Source organism: Vigna umbellata, chromosome 1 (assembly GCF_029865625.1).
Source record: "Vigna umbellata cultivar VRB3 chromosome 1, Vumbellata_1.0, whole genome shotgun sequence".
NCBI lineage: Eukaryota > Viridiplantae > Streptophyta > Magnoliopsida > Fabales > Fabaceae > Vigna > Vigna umbellata.
In genome coordinates this window covers 107,434,250-107,455,020 of record NC_142165.1, presented here as the reverse complement: position 1 = coordinate 107,455,020, position 20,771 = coordinate 107,434,250, and the positions used below count along the sequence as shown (strand labels likewise).

At 30.6% G+C, this 20,771-nt stretch overlaps 2 protein-coding genes across 4 annotated transcripts; both read left to right on the top strand.

Annotated features, from left to right (window-relative positions):
- The first annotated feature begins 1,987 nt into the window (after positions 1-1,987).
- On the top strand, positions 1,988-8,056 carry LOC124839364 (BTB/POZ domain-containing protein). Its single transcript, XM_047315154.2, has 13 exons — positions 1,988-2,138; positions 2,271-2,515; positions 3,183-3,366; positions 3,459-3,527; positions 3,626-3,724; positions 3,839-3,918; positions 4,009-4,837; positions 5,191-5,879; positions 6,753-6,837; positions 6,926-6,977; positions 7,082-7,131; positions 7,386-7,433; positions 7,533-8,056. Exons 2-13 carry the CDS (start codon positions 2,277-2,279, stop codon positions 7,707-7,709), a joined length of 2,601 nt encoding a protein of 866 aa, XP_047171110.2. The 5' UTR covers positions 1,988-2,138; positions 2,271-2,276; the 3' UTR covers positions 7,710-8,056.
- A 4,025-nt stretch (positions 8,057-12,081) lies between these two features.
- Positions 12,082-18,789, top strand: LOC124839363 (ubiquitin-like-specific protease ESD4). Of its 3 annotated transcripts, XR_007028931.2 has the most exons (10): positions 12,083-13,287; positions 13,486-13,562; positions 13,643-13,736; positions 13,868-13,966; positions 14,894-14,986; positions 15,079-15,198; positions 16,714-16,817; positions 17,648-17,720; positions 18,170-18,435; positions 18,622-18,789. XR_007028931.2 is itself a non-coding variant. In XM_047315152.2 (9 exons), exons 1-9 carry the CDS (start codon positions 12,454-12,456, stop codon positions 18,230-18,232), a joined length of 1,557 nt encoding a protein of 518 aa, XP_047171108.1. In that variant the 5' UTR covers positions 12,083-12,453; the 3' UTR covers positions 18,233-18,789. The 3 variants fall into 3 exon arrangements, 1 of the variants encoding a protein (XP_047171108.1); XR_015783932.1 differs by lacking the exon at positions 13,868-13,966 and having other exon boundaries at positions 12,082-13,287; XM_047315152.2 differs by having other exon boundaries at positions 18,170-18,789.
- The last annotated feature ends 1,982 nt before the right edge of the window (positions 18,790-20,771 follow it).

Sequence of the window (20,771 nt, the reverse complement as noted above, 5' to 3'; positions counted from 1 at the left end):
CTCAGAGGATAGATAATGTTAGTCATTAGCTACACTCATTGTCAAAATTTCAACACACTCACTATCTTATGAACATTGTTCTCATTAAATAATATCTAAGTAATTATATAAAACATTTTTTTATTGCATTGATTCAATGTCATCAACGACAGGAATTGAGTTATTTCTAATTTTAAAGATTTTTTGCATTCAACTAATTATTTTGTGTTATTGATATGAGTTTCTATTACCAAATTATGTATCACTGATATTGTTCCATATGATTACTTAATCATGGAAACAAAGTTTTTTTTTTATTTGTCGTTTATTGTAATCTTAAATATTTTTCTCTAACTATCATAATATTTTTCAGCAACGTGATATATAATCTTTTATGGTTAACTAGTTTCAAATACATTTACTTAAACTTTATTGAAAAATTCAAAGAAAAAAAAAGAAAAATAGATAAATATTTGTCAATTATTGATATTCTTTAAGTGAAAATTGTCGACAAAATCATTAGAAGTTTTTTTTTTTAATAAATGTCATAAATAATAGATATTGGAAGGATTAGAAGTTTTAATTTTATATAAATATAATAAAATAATTTAATGTTACTGTGATAAATTCAAAATAATGAAATATTTATTTCTAAATTCAACTTATTAATAGTTTAAGTTGTTTATGTGTGATTTCACTTATTTAATTAATGATTTATAACTTTTATTAATGTGAAAAATAAATATTTTGTTATAATATTGAGAAAGAAAGTAAATATTTGAAATATTTTTAAAGCTGAATATTTGTTTTCTTTCATAATTTTAAAAAATATTTTAATATATATTAATTTTGTTTTATTAATAATTATAAAATTAATAGAAAATTTGATTATTATGAAATTTTATTTATTATTTTATATAATTATTTAATTCTCTTTTGACTATTATTTGATATTATAGTTTAATATTTATATAATTATTATTTCTTTCAACATATTTATATTGAATAAATTATTTTTATATTGAATATTTGATATATCATTTATTTAATTTTTATAAAACATTGAAATAATAATAAAAAGTTAAGAATTTAAAGAAAGAACCAACATGATTTTAGAGAAAGAACCAACATGATTTTAAATAAAATTGAATTAAAAAAGATATTTAAAAATAATTTGGATATTGAAATAAAAGTACTAATTAAGCATTAATATAAATTTATAAATAGAAGAAAAAAAAATTTTGCTGATTGCAATTTTACAGGGTCAAAATTTATATTTTTCAGTTATGGAAAATTTATGATTCATCATTGATCACATCATCCTTTTAATGTCATATAATTTCTTTAGTAATATGGGTTACGTCAAACTTAGGTTTAAGTTAGAAATTTTCATAATACACATATATGATTGTAATATGTGTATAGTTTAATATATCAATTGTGATATTACAAGCAGAACTAGACTGAAAAGAAAGAAAATTATATGTGTACATAAGCACTGTTAATAGTTTTGTTTTTTAAGATTTTGTAAATATAATATGCTTCGTTATAAAGAGAAAAAATTATTTAAAAATGTTTAGATAATGATATAGACAATATGTAAAATATTTATCTAGCTTAACTATTAATAATTATTTGTCAGGGAAATATTAAATTACTACAATATATTAAGTTATACCTTTTAAATTGAACTTTAATTACATTATAACTATTTTGAAATTTAAATTATAAAAATTAATCACAAATTTTCTTACAATCCATTACCTTTTCAAAATAATATTAAAACTATTTTAAAAACATTTGTATTCTAACCAAATCTTTCAAAATGTGGTATTTTTTTTTTAATTTTAAACAAAATATTTTGTACAATTTTAAAATAAAATAAATTTTGTAATATTCTTCTTTGTATTCAATTTTTTCAATCTTATTTCTATGTATTTAGATTTCCATGGTGTTATTTGTAAGTTGGTATTGTGTTGAAAAGTAAGTTGCAAAATGGTCTAGCTTTCCCTTTTCAGACAGAGAAAAAGAAAACATTATTACAATGATCCAAAAAACAAGGTTGGATCAATAAGAAGTGGTGCACTGAATCTGCAAAGACCCAAAGACAGTGAATTGAATTGGGAGAGATTCATAAAAGGCAGAGGAAGAAGAAAAAGGTTATTATAAGTATAATTATAGTAATTATTATTATTATAATTAAAACAGTGAAAATGAAATCGTCGCGCTAATAAAACCGTTGGATCGATCAACACTGTTATTGAGAATGAGAGTGTGCTTTTGATGTGCAGTGCAACATGGAAGAGCCTCAGTATCGGGAGCATCCAAAAACCAAAATCGCAGCCATTCCGCCGCCGCAGCACTCCGATGGGGCCTCGGCAGAGTTGCGCGGAGTGGATTGCAACCTCGCTTCCCTCTGCGAGCATGTCCAAATCGAAGGCTTCAATTCGGGTTCTTTTTCCGACATCGTCGTCAATGCAATGGGTTCCACTTATCACCTTCATCGGCTTATCCTTTCGCGCAGTTCCTATTTCAGGTAACTGATTAACTCAATTATTTTATTTTATTATTGTGATTGTGATTGTAATTGCTCTACATCCATCAACTTTAACATTCACTTGAACAATCTGTTTGGGATGGTTTAAGAGGAATTGAAACGAGGGCGACGATGATGGTTGGTAAATCATCCTCTCTATCTTTCTCTCTTTTGTTTCACTGGTCGTGTTTCTTCCCTTTGTAGAAAACAATTGTTTCATTGTTTCTCTCTTTCTTAGTTGTAGAAAACAAGGGTCACAGAGCGATATTTATTTAAACAATTTAAACAAGAATTTTATTTATCGTACTTTATTTATTTTTCGATTCCCAGACTTTGTGCTTTATTTTGCTTAGCACATAACTTTATATTGTAGGTTTACTGTGATTGTTGTGTGAATTATGAACCTACACTCTGTATAGTAACTTGTAGTAAATAAAAAGTTTTTATCCTTTCATAGTTTGTCATGTATGGTGACTATATTGGAATTTATAATAACTATAATAAAGCCAAACTAAGGAGGATGATTTCTGATTGATAGTAAAAGATTTTGCGTTGATCCTATATACCTATTTAGCTCTTTATTTTGTTGATCTGAGAAGAATAAACTTTTTATTTTTGTCGGTCTGAGAAGATTACAGTTATATATTGCGTTATTCGCTTTTGTTAGGAACATGCTTCACGGGCCTTGGAAAGAAGCCAGTGCTCCTGTTGTGACTCTGCATGTTGATGATAAAAATGTTAATGATGAGGCAATTGCAATGGCTTTGGCGTACCTATACGGCCACCACCCTAAGCTTAATGATAATAATGCATTTCGTGTTCTTGCTGCTGCATCCTTTCTCGACCTTCAGGTATGATGTTTACAGGATAAGTTGGTGACTTCTTAGTTATTGCTTATTAAATTTTGCAATATATTTCATTTGGTGTGTTTCATTTGGTGTAGGATTTGTGTGGAATTTGTACAGATTTCATTATATCTGAGCTGTGGACTTCAAACTTCTTGGCTTATCAGGTTCAAGGATCCAGATGACTGTATAGCCTCATTGTGAAATTTAATACTGTAAAAATATTTGGTTGGTTATTAGTGGTTTATAATTGATTGTAAGCTAGGTGTTTGCGGAGAACCAAGACTATGGCATTCATGGGGAGCGTGTTAGAACTGCTTGCTGGGGTTACCTTTGTCAAAGTGGTGGCATGGAATTGAAAGAGGTAATGAGGCAAATAGAAGTGCTTGGTGTTGTATTTTTTACTGTTCTGTTTTTTTATTATATGTTTACTATGAGTACGAGGATAAGGTTGGACTAAAACATTTGCTTGTTGTAGGTGCTTCCTAAACTTTCATCGCAAACATTACATGCATTATTGACTTCTAATGATCTATGGATACCCAATGAAGAGAAACGGTAAGTGGTTCCAATTTTTTATTTGGGTTTTGTGGTTTACAGATTGCACTTTGTAAGCTGTGTAACACTTCTCTGTAACATTATAAAAAGGTTTGAATTGGCTTTGCACACATTCCTGGCAAATCGTGCTCATTGCAAGGTTGAACATCCTTCGCATGGAATTTCTGGTTCTGAGTCTGCTACTGGTATTCATGCTGATTCTATTAACAGCAAGGGAAAAAGTATAATTGATGGCTGCACTACTAAGAGGTTGGAAACTGACCTTGGGAAAATGAATCTTAATAGTGATCTAAAGGACCCAAGCACTTCAAGTGTTCTAGTTGAGCTTGCAGATCCAGTGGCAGACTTCAATGATGGTGTTTCTGTTTCCGATGAACAGGTTCAACAAGCTTCATATGTCCGTACACCAAACCTGAATCCAAGATATTCTGGTGACATGGAAGGACCAACATTGGGTAATTCGATGCCTGATAAAGATGTGATGAGAACATCATGCTATGTGAACATGCCTCTTGGTACTGAAGCTACTGCTATGGCAGCCCCTGGAGTGGTCATTGAAGGGCCGTCGGAAGAAGGACCTTGCTACCAGTTGGAGGACAATAGTTGGTTTGTTAGGGACCCATCAAGACATTGTTTTTCATCAAATTCTTGTAATGAGCTCACGTCCAGTGATTGGGGAAGATATGGAACACCATTGTTTTCATGGAATGGCCAAGTTGTTGGCAGAAGACAGCTTAAAGCTCACCCCAGAGCAAACTACAGAGATCACGGAGATGAATATGATGCATTTTTCAATATATTTGAAGGGGGGTCCCTTTTATATTGCAATATGTCTTTTGATGCGCTTCTAAATGTCAGAAAGCAACTTGAAGAATTAGGTTTCCCTTGCAAAGCTGTAAATGATGGTCTTTGGCTTCAGGTTGGACTGAGATTAATGTCTTTTAAAATTAGTTTGCATTTTCCATCTTAAAAATGCTTATATAATTTAAAGTTACAGTTTTCATTATGCCTCTAAAGCAAACAAACAGCTAAGTTTGTAAAGTAACAACTTATACTTTTCGTTTTGCCTCTAAAACAAACCTAATATCTGCCTCAATAAACTTCTATCCCAGAAATATTTAAATGTTACAATGTAATATTAGCTGATCAATCATTCAATATATAGGTCATTGAAGTTGGTACAGAAATTGCTATTCTTAGTACAGAGATTATTGGTTGGGAAATGTTGTTGACATTATTGTTTTGGTGTTTTATACTTTATCCCTTTCTTAGATGCTTCTTAGTCAGAGAGTACAGGAAATTGCCGCTGATACCTGCAAAGTTTGCTCCCTCATGAATTGTACTTGTCAGAAGCAATCTGCATTTTCACATGGAGCTTCTACATCTGGATCTTACTTGCAAGAACATAATCAGAACATTATGCCTGGCAGTGTGGGAAATATATATGTTGCTGAATCCTCTGCAGGTGAAAGAAGTGGCCTTTTTAGACCTGTACGAGTGCATGTTAGAGGTGCTATTGATGGGCTTGCAGGTATTGGCCGTGGAACTAATTTTGTTCCGGCATCTGCTTCACATCCTACACGTTTCGTCTTTTCTCGTGTACCATTAGGTGTTGGAAACAGAAACCATCCTCAGTCTGCAGCCAATGATGATTCAGATACACGTGCTGACCCAAATGGAGACCTGTCTGGTGATGGATTGACAGCTGTAGTTGGGTTAAGCCTTGGAGGGAGTAATGGAACAAATGTACATACAGAGCTAACACAAAGGGGATATGAAATGGGCATGCAAAGCAGCATGTCTGGAAGTAATGCTGGAGATGCAAGTACTGGTGGTATCCCCATGCAGATGTTAGAGACACCAGAACATACCATTGGTATAGAATGGGACAATGTCAACAGTGCTTCCATATCACTGGATATGAAAACACCTTTAAGCCATTTCCCCCCTTTTCGCTTTGGGTAAGTTAACCACTTTGCAACCATTGTCAATTTTTAACATATATGAGGTATATATTGATAGTGGTGGGTCAGCTTGCATATTCCCCTTTCCATGAGCTTGTGGTGGGTCAATTTGATCTGATAATCGTTTTTCCTTGGATACTTTCATTACCAGAACCTGGTTGTTGATGCTATTTTGTAGGACTTCCTAAGTCTCCCTTAGACCTTTGGTCAGACCAATTTGTTAGGAATCAATAATTGAAAAGAGAGAGAAAAGAAAAGTTTTTATTAAATAGAATGAAAAGAACAAGAAATAGGAGAGCACTCTCTCCTTCAAGGACTTCCCCTTCACAAAGAGCTAATGTGCACTCTACAAAATTCACCTCCTCAACACCTCATGTAACTAACTCATGAATATTCGAACTATCTTAACTAATTTCTCTTCTCCCTGTATCCTAACAGTTCCTTCCTTTCTCCATGTTCCATTTCAGTCATGTGTCCCTCATACTATTATCACCTCTAACTGAAGTTGAGTTGTCTGCTTTGATGAGGGGAACTGATACATACTTGCTCTTGAGTGATATTTTTTCTTGACTTTTTCAGATTGATGTTTCTTTTAAATTGGATTTTGATGTGTCTAAAATTTTATGATGTATGATATTTCCTGAATCCATGGAAGGTATCTTGTAATCTGGGTTGGCTTTAGGGGGGACCTCTTGCAGTTTTTATTATTTCTATTTTTTCTTTTTCAGTTTTTTTGTCATATAACATTCATGTTGGTTTGCTTCCCACGCTCCATGTTTGTGTTTTTCTATCTTCAAGGTTCCCAAATTCCTGGGCACTTAGTTTCATCAATTTATGTAAATGCTCTGTAAATTTCTACTGATTTTGCAGTGTACGTTTTGAGGATGTGCATAGGCTTGGTGATGGTCAGGTCAAGCATTCTACAGAAGTTTTCTACGCTGGTTCTTTGTGGAAGGTACATGGACGTGAATTCATCTTCATATTCGTTTAATATGATTTTGCATGTCCTGGTATGAATAAAATTTGTTTGTTTGAATCATCAGGTCAGTGTACAAGCTTTTAATGATGAAGACCCCCAGGGACGGCGAACCCTTGGTAATGCTTTAATACATCAAAATTCTTACCTTAGGGAGGCGTATTAATATTAAATAAAGAATATCTTTTGTCTGTCTGGAAGCTTATTTTCAATGCCAATGCAGGGCTGTTTCTTCATCGTCGAAAAGCAGAGATAACCGATATACATAGAAAGGTTAGCTGATCAGTTTTTAGTATTTGAATGAGTTGGGCCTAAATATAGATTGGAATTAGATTATGCTGTTAATCTTGAAAAGCTTAATGCCTTTAGCAGTAGTTTAATGTCTTTATATTTCGTTTTGTTTTTAAACGATTGATTATATGGCCTGACATGTAGTATACTTACTAGCTGATTTCCCCGTGGCTTCAATTATAGATCTTCAATTAGATGCTATATCTGACTTTCATATCTTTGAAATGCATTATCAGGTGCACATGTATGTTGACTCACGTGAAAAGGTGACTGCACGCTACCAGGTAATATCAGTCATGAATAACACATTGATATTCTGGTGCTTCATGACTTTCTACCATTTTGATTAACTATTCTGGGATTGTCCTGTTTTTCTCATTCAGTTGTCTGTCCCATCCAAGAGGGAAATGATGGTGTTTGGAAGCTTTAAACAAACAGGCACACTTCTACCTAAATATCCCAAGGGATGGGGTTGGCGAACTGCTCTGCTATTTGATGAGCTTGCCGATCTTCTCCAAAACGGTGCCCTAAGGGTAATTGCTGTAGTGCAGCTTGTATGAAAACAGTACAGGCATAAAGCTCTTGCACTCCATAGCTGAAAACGCGAATGGCTGTTTGTTGTGATAGGAAAATTACTGGTCAGCCTTTTCTTTTGTAAAACGTTAACCTTTTTTCTCCCGTGTTGGTGTTAGGAGACGGACGATGGTGAAAGCTTCATTGTACATGATAAATATTGAGAACTGTGAAGCTGTGTGCCATTGTATGAATAGCATGGGATCATTGTACTATACACCATTTAGCATTGCTTTCTCTTTCTTCGTATAAGCAAGCAACACATCAAGATGTTTGCAGTATTAGATGTCCTTTTTTCCTGTAAAAATAAAATGGGTCTTTTTTGTAATGTCTATTTATTTTGTCTACGGACTAACAATAACCATTGTCTTCCGACTATGATAAAGGATGACTTGTTTGGATTTCACTTAACAAAATACTAAACATCTTTTCATTGAACACTAACTTTGTGTTGATATGTTTTCTTTTTTGGTTCAAATATGGTAAATCAAATTCACCTTAAGTTTTAATTACTTTAAAACAAAAACCCAAATTGAGTTTAATTCAAATTAAAAAATTTTATTCAATTCTAGCAAACAAAATTGGTTAAAACCTCATTTTTATACTAGAATTTTAATTTGATTACAAGATTTTAAGTAGTCTCGATTGAATTTTTTTTTAAATGTGCAGTAAATAAATCTTTTTTGTTAATTTGACATAAACAACGTCAAAACGTAATAAACTATAATATTTAGTAAATGACGTGTTATGTGGTTGAATAATTTCAGTAATTTTTATGTTCACTCATCCCTTTTAAGTGATTGGTTTCTTTATCCTAACCTTTAAAGATTGGTTTATTTTCTCATTGCAGAACGAATGTCCATTTTCTCAACTAGTTAATTGTTAGCATTCATAGGTTTTTTTTTTCTTTCGTTTTCTCTTGAAAATTTGAAATTGGATGATGTTTTACTATTGTGAGTTTTGCATGTTTAGGTATTGTGAAATAAAACCTGACCCTTTGTTCACTTAAATGGATTTGGGAGAGAATGATTGAGTGAATTTAAATATACATTTTTTTGTTGTTTATTTGAATGAATTTGGAGGTAAGTGAGAGTGAATTTGGAAGCAACATTTGTGAGAATTAATGTAGAATTTGACAGATTAAAAAAATTTATTTCCAAATCCACTCTCACTTACCTTCAAATCCACTCAAATAAACAACAAACAAATTTATTAAACCCCAAGACTTAATTGAAGCCCTCTCCCTTGTCAATACTTGACATCTTGAGGGATTTCCAATTTTTTCCCAATTCCTGCATTGTACCTCTATATCTTATGATTACTTGTATTTTTTCCCTTTTTCATAAACGCAACACCCAACCACCCACCAAATTAAACTCACCTTAACTCCTATCAACATTCGATCACCGATGAATATTAAATGTCGGTTGAAAATATCATTCTTTACTTCTTTCATTAAGGTTTCCAAATCCCTAGTTGTATTCGTCTGTTAGTTTTCTATTGGTCTTCAAATCCCAAATTAACCATGGTCATTGTGCACCAAATCCCCCATTCTTGTGCTAATAAAGTTGTGCAATTAACCAATATATAATTCCATTTAATAAAATAATTCACATCACCATACCCACTGTGCATTATGTTAACTATTTACATAATCTTAACAATTTGGGTTTATTTGTTACATATTTTTAAAAAAAAACTAAATGAGACTATTCAGAATATGATGACAAAATTAAGATTTCAGTATAAATATGAGACCAAAGTTTTAACCAACAAATTTGATCTCAAATTTCAATTAATTTATAACAAATTTTTATAGACTTTAACTCAGTTACTTTTCCCAAAAAAAATTCAAACATACATGAAGTTAAGATCTTCAAAAGATCATACTGCTCCTCCTTTAGCTTTCAATATGTAAATAATCGCAATTGTAAAAAACGAGTTACTTAAATTATATGTTTGACTTATGTGTAAACAAAATTAATTTAATATTTATGCAAAAATCCCCAAATCCAAAAATTTACACGTAAGTATTCAGTAACCTCCGAATAATTTAGTTTGTTTCTTGCCTATTCTTCACTAACTTTGACAAGTTATTAACTATTATATTTCATTCGATGTAGTGATCCTTCCTCATTAAATGTGATAAGTTATTAGTTATTAAATTTTATTTGATGCAAACTCATCTGTCCTTCCCTAACTATATATGACAAACTAACCATCACAAGTCATTAGTTATTAAAAGTTTATTCGGTGTAAACGGTTAATTATTATCTGAATATTTTTACTTTTCAGTTTTGTTAAACTATGAGAAAGAAAAGAAGACCTCGAGATGAAACTGAAATTGAATTCGCGGAGGGGTTTTGGGTGTTGTGTTGCGAAAATACATTAATATTGATATATTATAAAACTATTGATATATTTTAAAATATCAAAATCAATCATTTTAAAAATAGAGTAGAGAAAAAACAGTAAAAATCAAACAAAAAATTAAGATGTGATACAATCACATGTTTCTAAGATAATATTATAAATTGAAAACAAAGTATTATAAACTTTAATACAATCACATGTTTCTAAGATTATAAACTTCTTCATCTAAACTTACATTATATAAATGTATTTTTTATGTTAAGTTGAAAACAAAGTCCGCTGGTGAATAACTACAATAGAAAAGAGATATATATATATATATATATATATATATATATATATATATATATATATATATATATATATATATATATATATCATATTGACAATGGTTGAAAAATAATTACATACGTCAATTGTTGCATAATATGAAACAAACTAAAAAAATATATGTTAGTAGACATAGAATACCTATAGAATAAGAGAGACATCAATGTCTATTTTTAAAGTGATGATATCTCACAAAAACACATTTAAATAATTGAGGAAAAAAATATTGACATGAAATCTTATCTTCATAGATGACTTATACATATTAAGAAACATAATGAATACACTTAGTGGAGATTCTTTTTATATCCTATAATATTAAATATATGATACAAAACTAGATAAATAACAATACTTCTAATAATATATGTATAATTTAAATATTCTTAATTATACCGATCAACTTTTATTATAGATGGTCTTCTTAATAATATATGCATAAATACAGATACTATTGCCTATTTGTACATATTTTTAAATATTTATAACTCATTTAAATTTTAAAAATAATAATTAAAAGGATATAATTAGAAAAACAAAAGGTATGTATAATTATAAATATATAATTGAAAATATAACTATAGATAAAGTAAATTAAATTTTAGTTTTTGTAATAAAAAATATTATAAGTAATATTCTGTAAATATTTTTCATTATGAGTAATTATTAAAATGATAAAAGAATAAATTATTATTTTATAATGAGTAATTATTTAAATCAAAAAAGTAATTACTAAAATTATAATACTGAAAAATAGTTTTTTATCATGAATTATTTAAATTTAAAAAATAATAATAAAAAGGTAAAATTAGAAAATCAACACAAGACATGCATATCCTCTTTATGTAATCATAGATAACTATGATAAATTTATTTACATTAATATTTTATCTTTCAAATAATTTAATTCATTTAATCTTTGATGCTTTTAAAATGCTTTAAAAGGAATGTTACTGTTACCTCAAATTAACATTAACTGGGTGAGTACATAAAACATATTGTAAGTTACAAAACAATAAATCTACTTAAATACTTTTACTATATAATGCGCCTTTTTATTTATTATAATTAAAATTAGATATTTTTACTCTTGTCCCTCTCTTTGGTCATGTAGTGTAACTCCATCAAGTCTCTCAAACATTTTTTTTTATTTTAGAAAAACCACATAACAGATATTTTTATAAATTAATTTCTATATAAATTATTTTTAATTTGAAGAACTTGATTTTTTTTTCTTTTTACAATTATGTATTTGTAAAAAAAAAAAAACTCTTAATTTACGAACTTTTTACTAATACATAGTTTAATAGCCAAGTGGTAAAACCAGTAATTTTTGATAAATTTGTGTATGTAGAGTATGCATGGAACTATTTTCTTCATCACTCTATATAATAGCATTAATTTTTTCAGTCATATATATATTTTGAGGGAGCCATTTTATCGATTAATTCTAAGAAAAAAAAATTTAATCTAGATTTTTTATAATATTATATATATATATATATATATTTATTATACTGATGCATTTTAAGCTTAATAAAAAAATCAGACTGGGGCAGAATAATTAAAAAAAATGTCAAAATAAATATCATTGACTTGATTCTAAGTGGGTCTTCATATAGATTAAAGTTAACTTGTGGAAGATAAAAGAGATAAATATTTAATTAAAGGGTAAAATCTGGGAAGAAAGTTGTTGTTTGTGCGGCGAAAAAGAGAAGAAAGAGAAAAGGTCATCCTCGGCGGAACAGGCGGCGGAGGTGAATCGCCAATCACCCACAGATCCAGACCATCTTTCACTCCCCACTCCAATTTCTCTTCTCATCTCTTCATACCTTTCACCTTTCAATTTCTCGCGCTCAAACTCTTCCACCCAATTCCGTTTACCTCATTTCTCAATTCCACCTTCTCACTCTCTTCTATGCCGCTCTCATAAACCCTAAGGCAACGTTTCTCTTCATTTCCTTTTTCCTCCAGGGTTTCGGCCAATCCCCAATTCTCCCAACCCCCACTGGACATGCTTGTTCTCCGATGGCCGTCGTAACTAGCAACGGCAAGCGCCGCCAGCATTGGCTCTCCGTGGGTCACCACCTTCCATCTCCCAATTCCAAAAGGCTCAGACTGTCGGCAACATCCGGCAACCACCCGCACACTGTGTTATCCTCGAGTAGTATCGTTTCCAGAATTTCCAAATATCCTGAAGCCAAGCCACTGGGGCGTAGGGAGGTTCACGCGCCGTGTAGATCCCGTAAGTTTGATTTTCCTACCTTTAATAGAATGAAATCGAGCTTGAATGCCAGTAGTAGTTATTATGATCGCAAGGAAGAGATTGTTAATGATATGGGCAACACGCTGAGTGAAAATTACGAAAGGGCGAAGAATTCAGCGTTAGCTAGCATTAGGTTTGGGGAAAAAGGTAAGGAGGTGATAGAAGTGGATGATGGTAGTCCCAAGGGCATGGTTTCCGAAGATTCAGGTGTGGAGGAGGTTCGTTTTAGGGAAGATGGACGGGATATGCGCTCTGTGGTGACGGAGCACAAATGGCAAGAGGGTGATTTGGTTGTGACTGAAGTGAAGGATTTGAAAGCTAAGGATGTGCGTGGCGGTCCTCAGCAGCTGTCAACTTCATCTGTGGTTTCGGAGTTGACTAACGGCGATTTGAATGTTGTTAATGCTGTGAAGATGTTCGGCACTCTGTCTTTAACTCCCGAGCGTGATCTTTCGGATGTTCATGCTTACAAGAAGTTGCTTGAGGCTGTTGACAAGCGCTCGGATACGCTTAAGAGGCTGTCGGCTGAAATTAAGCTTAACGAGAAGCGTAGATCCACATTTGAATTGTTGCGCCCGAAGAAGGAACTAGTACAGGTAAAGACTTGTTAACTGCCCTGTGTTTCTATATTTTGCCTGAGGCTTTAATTATTGCTTAGGTGTATGCTTTCCTCTTTTGTTTTGTTCAACATTTATGAATTTATGAATGATGTATTGAAATGTGCCACTATGTTATTAAGCCATACGAAACTGTAAATGTTAGTGCAGTTGATAAAAACTTAATATGGCTTTCAGGAAGTGCCATTTGAACCTTTTATTCCTCTTACTGAAGAGGAAGAAGTTGAGGTTACACGTGCCTTTTCTGCCAACAGGTATTTTTTGAATTTTTTGCTATAAGCAATTGACAAAGGCTTAAGCTGTACCTTATCTTATTGAGGGCCTACTTTTACAGGAGGAAGATCTTGGTTGCCCATGAGAAATCTTGCATTGAGGTCTCACGAGAAAAATTTCAATGCCTTAGACCGGGTGCATGGTTAAATGACGAGGTTACCTTGTTTTCTTATTGTTTCTTTAAACTATGTTGAATTGTTGTAGAAGAGAAGAAAGTTAATATCTGACTTAAAATATCAATGTCAATGATTTGAAATTCAGTGATCTTATACCTTTACATTTCCAGGTAATAAATTTGTACCTTGAATTGCTAAAAGAAAGGGAGAGAAGAGAGCCCCAGAAGTTTCTGAACTGTCATTTTTTCAATACCTTTTTCTACAAGAAGGTAGTAGGCTTCTACTATCCATATAAACTGAATAATGCTTGCAAACACATGTATCTTTCGACTGTGCTTTATTTTAATCCTCCAGGGCATGTTTTGTAGATTTATTTTGGGGCTCATTTCTTCCATGGAAAGTAAAAGTAATGAAAAAGGTTTCTAAGAATGTCTTAAAATGTTTTCCATTGGAAACACAATAGTTTAATACGGATACAAATTGTGAACCTGAAAGCCCATTTTCCGAATCACGAGTCATAAGATTCATGATCAATAATAAAACATAACATATTTACATATAAAAGAGACGAAGACAAATTCACTGTCAATAAAGTTATGTTGGTTGTCAACTGCTTGACTCAAATCCTTTATCTGCGCATGGGACTGACTATGTGATGATACATAGGCAGAGTTTTTGCCATGGTTGTTTAAAATTTTTTTATTACCCTACGGTTCTACCAGTTCGGATTAACCTGGTGGTTTTTTTGGGGTTGGGTGTGTGGTTGAATCTACGAGTTGGATACAAACTGGTGAAAGAATTAGTGACAAAATAAGTTATGGAGGATGGTAGTACTCTGGTAACATGTTAGAAGAGAGAAATCGAGGAATATAATGAATCCCTTGTGTTGAGTAGATACATGAGTATTCTTATTTATAAAGAAGAAAAGTTACAATAATAAGGAACAAAATTAATATCTACAATGAGAAATATTTGGTAAGATATTTCCTTCTCAAATCATATCATATCTCCCTATTTAATGTAATCAAATAATATCTTTAACAAAAACCAATATCAATATTATAAACAAGACTCCCCTATCCATGCCATAAACAGGAGAAATAGAAACATCATGCATGTTATATCTTTTGTTTTATCTGCAATTTAGTCATATTGATCTGTCATTGACGTTTTTATTTCTGAATTCTACTTACCAGTTAATAAGTGGCAAGAATGGTTATGATTTCAAATCTGTGAGGAGATGGACCAGCCAAAAGAAACTGGGATATGGTCTACATGAATGTGATAAAGTAATTATATTGAAGGAATTATTAAATTTTCCCGTCTATAATCATCAAAATTGGTTTTTATGCTGACCTTTTACCTTATTTGTTTTTTGTAGATTTTTGTTCCTATCCATAAAGAGATCCATTGGTGCTTGGCTGTTATCAATAAGAAAGAGAAGAAATTTCAGTACTTGGATTCACTGAAAGGAGTAGATACCCATGTGATGAAAGTTCTGGTAAGTTTAACTGTAAGTTTGGTGTTCCTATCTGCCTATTGCTTGTAAAAGGATATTTTGGAAGTGATGACAGCGAGTTGGTGTCAATCAAGAATCATTAACACTTTTAATCAAGGTTGTCAAATTCGAGAGTTTGCATAAACTTGTGATAGTCCAGTAAACTTGACTCTTAAACTTATAAGAGTTTACTTCACATGAAAACGAAAATTATATGAATAACATCCTAATTTAATTAAGTCCACAAAATTATATAACTTAAAAGTACTTGAAATAAATAAGTTCATGCAAATATTGTAAAACATAAATTCAAATGTCAAGTGTTTATGTCTAATCCTCTAATGACATCATCATCTCCATCACCATCTTTAACGAAGCTTCTTTAGCTTCTGCAACTATTTTGATCATCAAATTTTTTATTTCATCAGAAAAAGAAACACAAGGTTCCTCCCTACTTCCGGCAAGATGATGTTTGAATCTAAATATTCCTCTACTCATAATCTTTGAGCAATAATTACATTAACTTTTTTCCCATTACAATTAATATAAATGTTCCTGGGAGCATTTTCACTTCTACTTTTAATAGATGAAGATGCACTTGGATTGCTCTCAATTGAATTAGAACCTTCCCAGAATCTTGTTTTAATTTCAGTTCACTACAAAATTCCAAAATAAAAAATTATCTAAGTGCAGAGGGACAAAAGGGCTTAAAAAATTTGTTCACAGTGCTGATACCAGGTTATTTAAGAAAACTTAGGTATGATGCGTAGAATTCAATTTGATGGGTTGAACATCTTGTTTGTCCAGGCCATGTGGTGATGTCAAGAGATTATGCATGTGTCTGTTATGCCTCAATCCGGTCATTAAAAATAAATTTAGGTGGATGAGGATTGAGGAAGCAAAACAATCAAAATTGATAAAAAGGGAAATAGATAAAACAAATCATTGAATGCCTAGAGTGTAATTTCAGGCAGCCTACAACATATATATAATCAACCAAGAGCTATATGGAATGGAATAACCACCTAATTATAAAACAAACGATAATTAGGGCCCCAATATGTGTGTGCCGGAAAGTTGACTTGGTATTTGAATTTGAACATTAAACTTTTGGACAACGGATTTAGACATTCTGCATATATTGTCAATATACTTTTTGCGTTAGTTGTGTTTATGATCTTATTAGTTTTAGGTAACATGAGATCTTCAATATGTTGGATATAAGCTAGTTTTAGGTAACATGAGATCTTCAATATATGATACACAAAAAAAATGAATTTGGCTTTGATGAGGTGCGTGAGTGTGACTCTGGATTGTATAATGTTTTTAGACGTTTAGTTATTGAGACAACATTTTCAAGGTTAGAAGAAATATATTTATGTCATCACTCACAATACCGTTAGGGAACAAGTCCGTGTTCCTCACAGGGCTTGATTAGATGGGAACTCGGGGAAAATATGTAGATTTCTTAGCATTTATGTGTGGCAATTTCTGATATTTATCATTGATGTCTACCAGGCTAGCTATATTGTAGATGAAGTAAAGGACAAGACTGGAAAAGATATTGATGTAAGTTCTTGGGAAAAAGAATTTGTTGAAGACCTTCCTGAGCAGCAGAATGGGTTTGTTTTCTTATCTTTTGCAATTCATTTAATAGATCATTAGTTGAGCATTCCCCCCTATAAGAATGAAGAAATATCTTCTGTAATAAAAAATAATCGGTGGTAAATTCCCACTGCTGATGAATTATATATATCTTATTGGGTCAGATTTCCTTATATAATTAATATATTCTTTCAATTTCTAGATTCAAAATGAAATATCATTGTATAGATATAATATATTCGAAAAGGGAATTACTCTGGAAATGAAAGGGATAAATGTTTGTCTTGTCATTGATTGGTTATAAGAAAACTCACCATAAATAGATTTTATGCATCGACCATAAATTTTGAATTTACCGGAAGATCTATTTTTTGACTCTTTGTCAATTAATTTGTTTATTATTTATCATCAAGACTTTGTATGGATTAATTAGTCCTAAGGGCTCACTACAGGAAGTTTTAATTTTCTTTCTTCTCTGAAGGTAGTCATGCTGATCATTTGTCGTGGTTTTATTACTGTGTATGATTTTTGTTCACCAGAGTTTGATGGCATGTCAATTGCCCAATATAAATGTAGATCACAAATTTTGATTATTTTAAGAAATTGGTGTTTATTTAGCATTGGATAAAGACTTTCTTAATAGTCTAACCAAGTTCTTCTATTACACTCTATTGGAAAGAATTTCTTTAACTGCGAGCTTGGTAGGACTTAAAATAAGAAATTTTTTAGACGTCAATACTTTACGAATACAATCTCACTTTTCATTCTATTCTTTTGTAGCTCTGAACAGTATTTCCTGTAGTTTGTGGGCGAATTGTTTTCTAAATGCTACTTAATATTTAAACAGGTATGATTGTGGGGTTTTTATGATCAAATACGCTGACTTCTATAGCAGAAACTTGGAGCTGTGTTTCAACCAGGTTGGATATTATACTTTTCTATTTCTGTAAGAAAATCATGCCTTTGTTTTCTGTTCATTTTATAGCATTGAATTTTTTTTTTCCTGAAGCCATGGATTTATTTGGTAAGTCATTTCACTCACCTGTTTGATAAGGAATACTTTCTTACTGTTATAAAGGATATATTGCGTTGCTGCCTAGAGTTTTGCATAATAGAACATTTCAACTTTCAAATCTTCTAAATTACTTGAAGTTTCTTTTTAAGATTAAAAATTGTATGTTGTCTATGGTGTGACCAATAGCTGTTTTAATACCCAAGTTTCCTAGCCCAACGGAACATTCTAAAATGAACTAACGAATTACTCTTTAAGTTAGGCCTCCATATACTGACTGAGGAAGGCGTTTTTTTGTAACTATTTTTTTCATGTGGTTTCTGAATTGAATTCATCTTCCCATAATTCTAATGGTAGGAACACATGTCGTACTTCCGGCGCAGAACAGCTAAGGAAATCTTGAGATTAAGAGCTGACTGAGCTAAAGAATGTTTTATCTGTATTTCCCCAATGGATTTTACTCGTCAGAAAACTGAAACAGTCATTACGTCAAATCAGTTGATGACTTTCTGATGAAGTATCCTTCACTCCTGCTGTCACTATCTTGGCCATAACCATTCAAAAGTTCTGGCTTTTGTTAGATTGTGGACTGGACTTATTATGCACATCGTCCTGATATCCAGGTACACCATTAGGTAGTGTAGTATGCATTAGGTTGTATATGCTACGCAAAGGTGAATCATAGATGCGTTAGAAGGTCGTGATTTTAATTATGTAATGATAACTGTGTTCCCTCACCGTTTTTGGTGTCTAGTTACTATTTGCGTCCTTTTCTACTGAATTTTGAACTTGTTTGTGCGGTGATGCAGAGCCCTCGTATCTGGCGAATTAAGAGCAGTGAAGAAAACGGGGCATTACTTTGGTTTTGATTATGACTTACTCTCATTTTATGTGAAGCAATGTTATTTAGAATATGTTTAGAACAACTAATTTTAGGAATTAGACTTTATTTATTAAGTATATATATTTTTCTTTTTCTTTTCTTTTTCAGAAATCTGTTTAAAGTAAAACTGATTCAATTTCAAAATCTTCGGTATAGTGAATTCAATTTCAATTTAGATTTAGTATCTGAATTGATGGTTTTATCCCTTATTTTCTTCTTATCATATAAAAGAAAGAAAATTGTTGAATATAATGAAGGCTATTTAAGACAAATTTTGAAAGAGATTTTTTATCTGTACATTAACTTTTCCTAATATTTAATAAAATTCAGTTTACACGCAGAGAACGCAGTTCTGAAAATAATTAAACAACAGGTCTTTTCTTCGGCCTTGTGATCATCACTTCGGCCCCGGCATTGAGCCATTAATTCTAAAATTTACCGGTCTTTTAAGTTTAGTACAAGTATTTTTCAGATAAACATTTAATAAGATTTACAGATATGTATAAATTATTTTTTAAAGCATAATATCGTCACTTATATTAGTTGTTTAAATATATATTTAGTCTCAGTTTAATTTTCAGCCTTCAAATTTTAAAATGATGTTTTAGTTTATGCACCTCGGAGAAAAAAGATTATTTTCTGTCCTCGGATTCTCTTCAAATGAATAAGTTGGGAGGAAAATTAAACATGTTTGGATATTTAGTGATAAAATCGAATATGTTGTCATAAATAATGTGTAATTTTTAATCACGTGAAGAAAAATTCGGAGTATATAATTGACAGAACTACCTTTTAAAGAATAAAAATAAATTTATTTTAAGTTAGAGATACCAAAAACATTTAAATTTATATTAAACTTTTTTTATGTAATATTTTATTTTTATATTGTATTTTATATTTTTTACTTTAAAAGATTATGTGTTTTGAGTTCTCGAATTTTGACGCTGATACGTCTTGGTTTCCTATTTTTAAAAATTAATGAATATATTTTTTAAAAAATTAATTATTACTAAAAAAATTTAAGTGTTATACGTTTTATATTAGTATTTAACTTATTTATATATAATGTTTCATGTTAAATATTTGACTTGTTTACGTTTTAAGGAAAATAAATTAGAAGAATTATATTCCTTTATTTTTAAAATTTGAAAATTAAAATATTTCAAAGTTTTTAACAAATTAATTTTAATTTTATATTAAAATTTAAGAACTAAAAACATATTTAATTTTGTTTTAAATGATAACATCTTATTATTATTATTAATTGAAATTTGTCTATTTTAAGTAATATGATATATTTGATTTAGATTTTGGGTTTACCTGGAAATTATTTTATTTTATTTATATTCGTTTTTTGTAGTACTATATTCCTTTTTGTTGCAGGAAGGGTGAAAACTTAATGGACGTTTGGTTGAATCTAACTTTATAGTATTTGCAAATCATAACTACTGGAAGTTACGATTTTATGCAAATAATTAAGTTTTATTTTGTTAGTAAAATATATTGTTAGCAATATTTGTATAAGTTTTTCAAAAATAAAACAGTAATGCATTTTTATTAAAATATTTAATATTATTTAAGAAAAGTAACTATATTTCTGATTTTGGATATATATATATATATATATTCCAATATCAATTTTTTTCAATAATATTTTTTAAGAAAAAAACATCTTAAATAAACTTAGTATTACATTATTATTTACAAATTATTAATGTTCAATATTACATTATATATGCTTGACGTATATTATAAGTTTCATATGAATTAAAAATAAGATTAAATTATAAGTGCAAATCTCAAGTCAAAAACCGAATTTTTTAGATTGAGGTATATTTAAAGCTAATTTCTTAATGTGAAATCAAATTTAAAGTCTATTTATGAAATTTATTATTTGTTGTTACTATTAATATTATCAAACCATTATTACTGTCAAGTCTCATACTTAATATGCATATCGATACGGAGTTATTTACTTTATAAGAGCTTTATAATATTGTTTTCTTTTGTTTTTAATTTTTTTAAAATGAAAAGGAAAAATAAAAACTTAAAATTAAATTATAAAGAAAATAATTT

Excerpts from the sequence above, each read along its gene's own strand:
- LOC124839364 (XM_047315154.2), top strand. The coding sequence starts at position 2,277 with ATGGAAGAGCCTCAGTATCGGGAGCATCCAAAAACCAAAATCGCAGCC. Across the intron at positions 3,367-3,458 it reads CATCCTTTCTCGACCTTCAG|GATTTGTGTGGAATTTGTAC; the intron begins GTATGATGTTTA and ends CATTTGGTGTAG. Across the intron at positions 3,919-4,008 it reads ATACCCAATGAAGAGAAACG|GTTTGAATTGGCTTTGCACA; the intron begins GTAAGTGGTTCC and ends CATTATAAAAAG.
- LOC124839363 (XM_047315152.2), top strand. The coding sequence starts at position 12,454 with ATGGCCGTCGTAACTAGCAACGGCAAGCGCCGCCAGCATTGGCTCTCC. Across the intron at positions 13,288-13,485 it reads CGAAGAAGGAACTAGTACAG|GAAGTGCCATTTGAACCTTT; the intron begins GTAAAGACTTGT and ends TATGGCTTTCAG. Across the intron at positions 14,987-15,078 it reads GTCTACATGAATGTGATAAA|ATTTTTGTTCCTATCCATAA; the intron begins GTAATTATATTG and ends TGTTTTTTGTAG.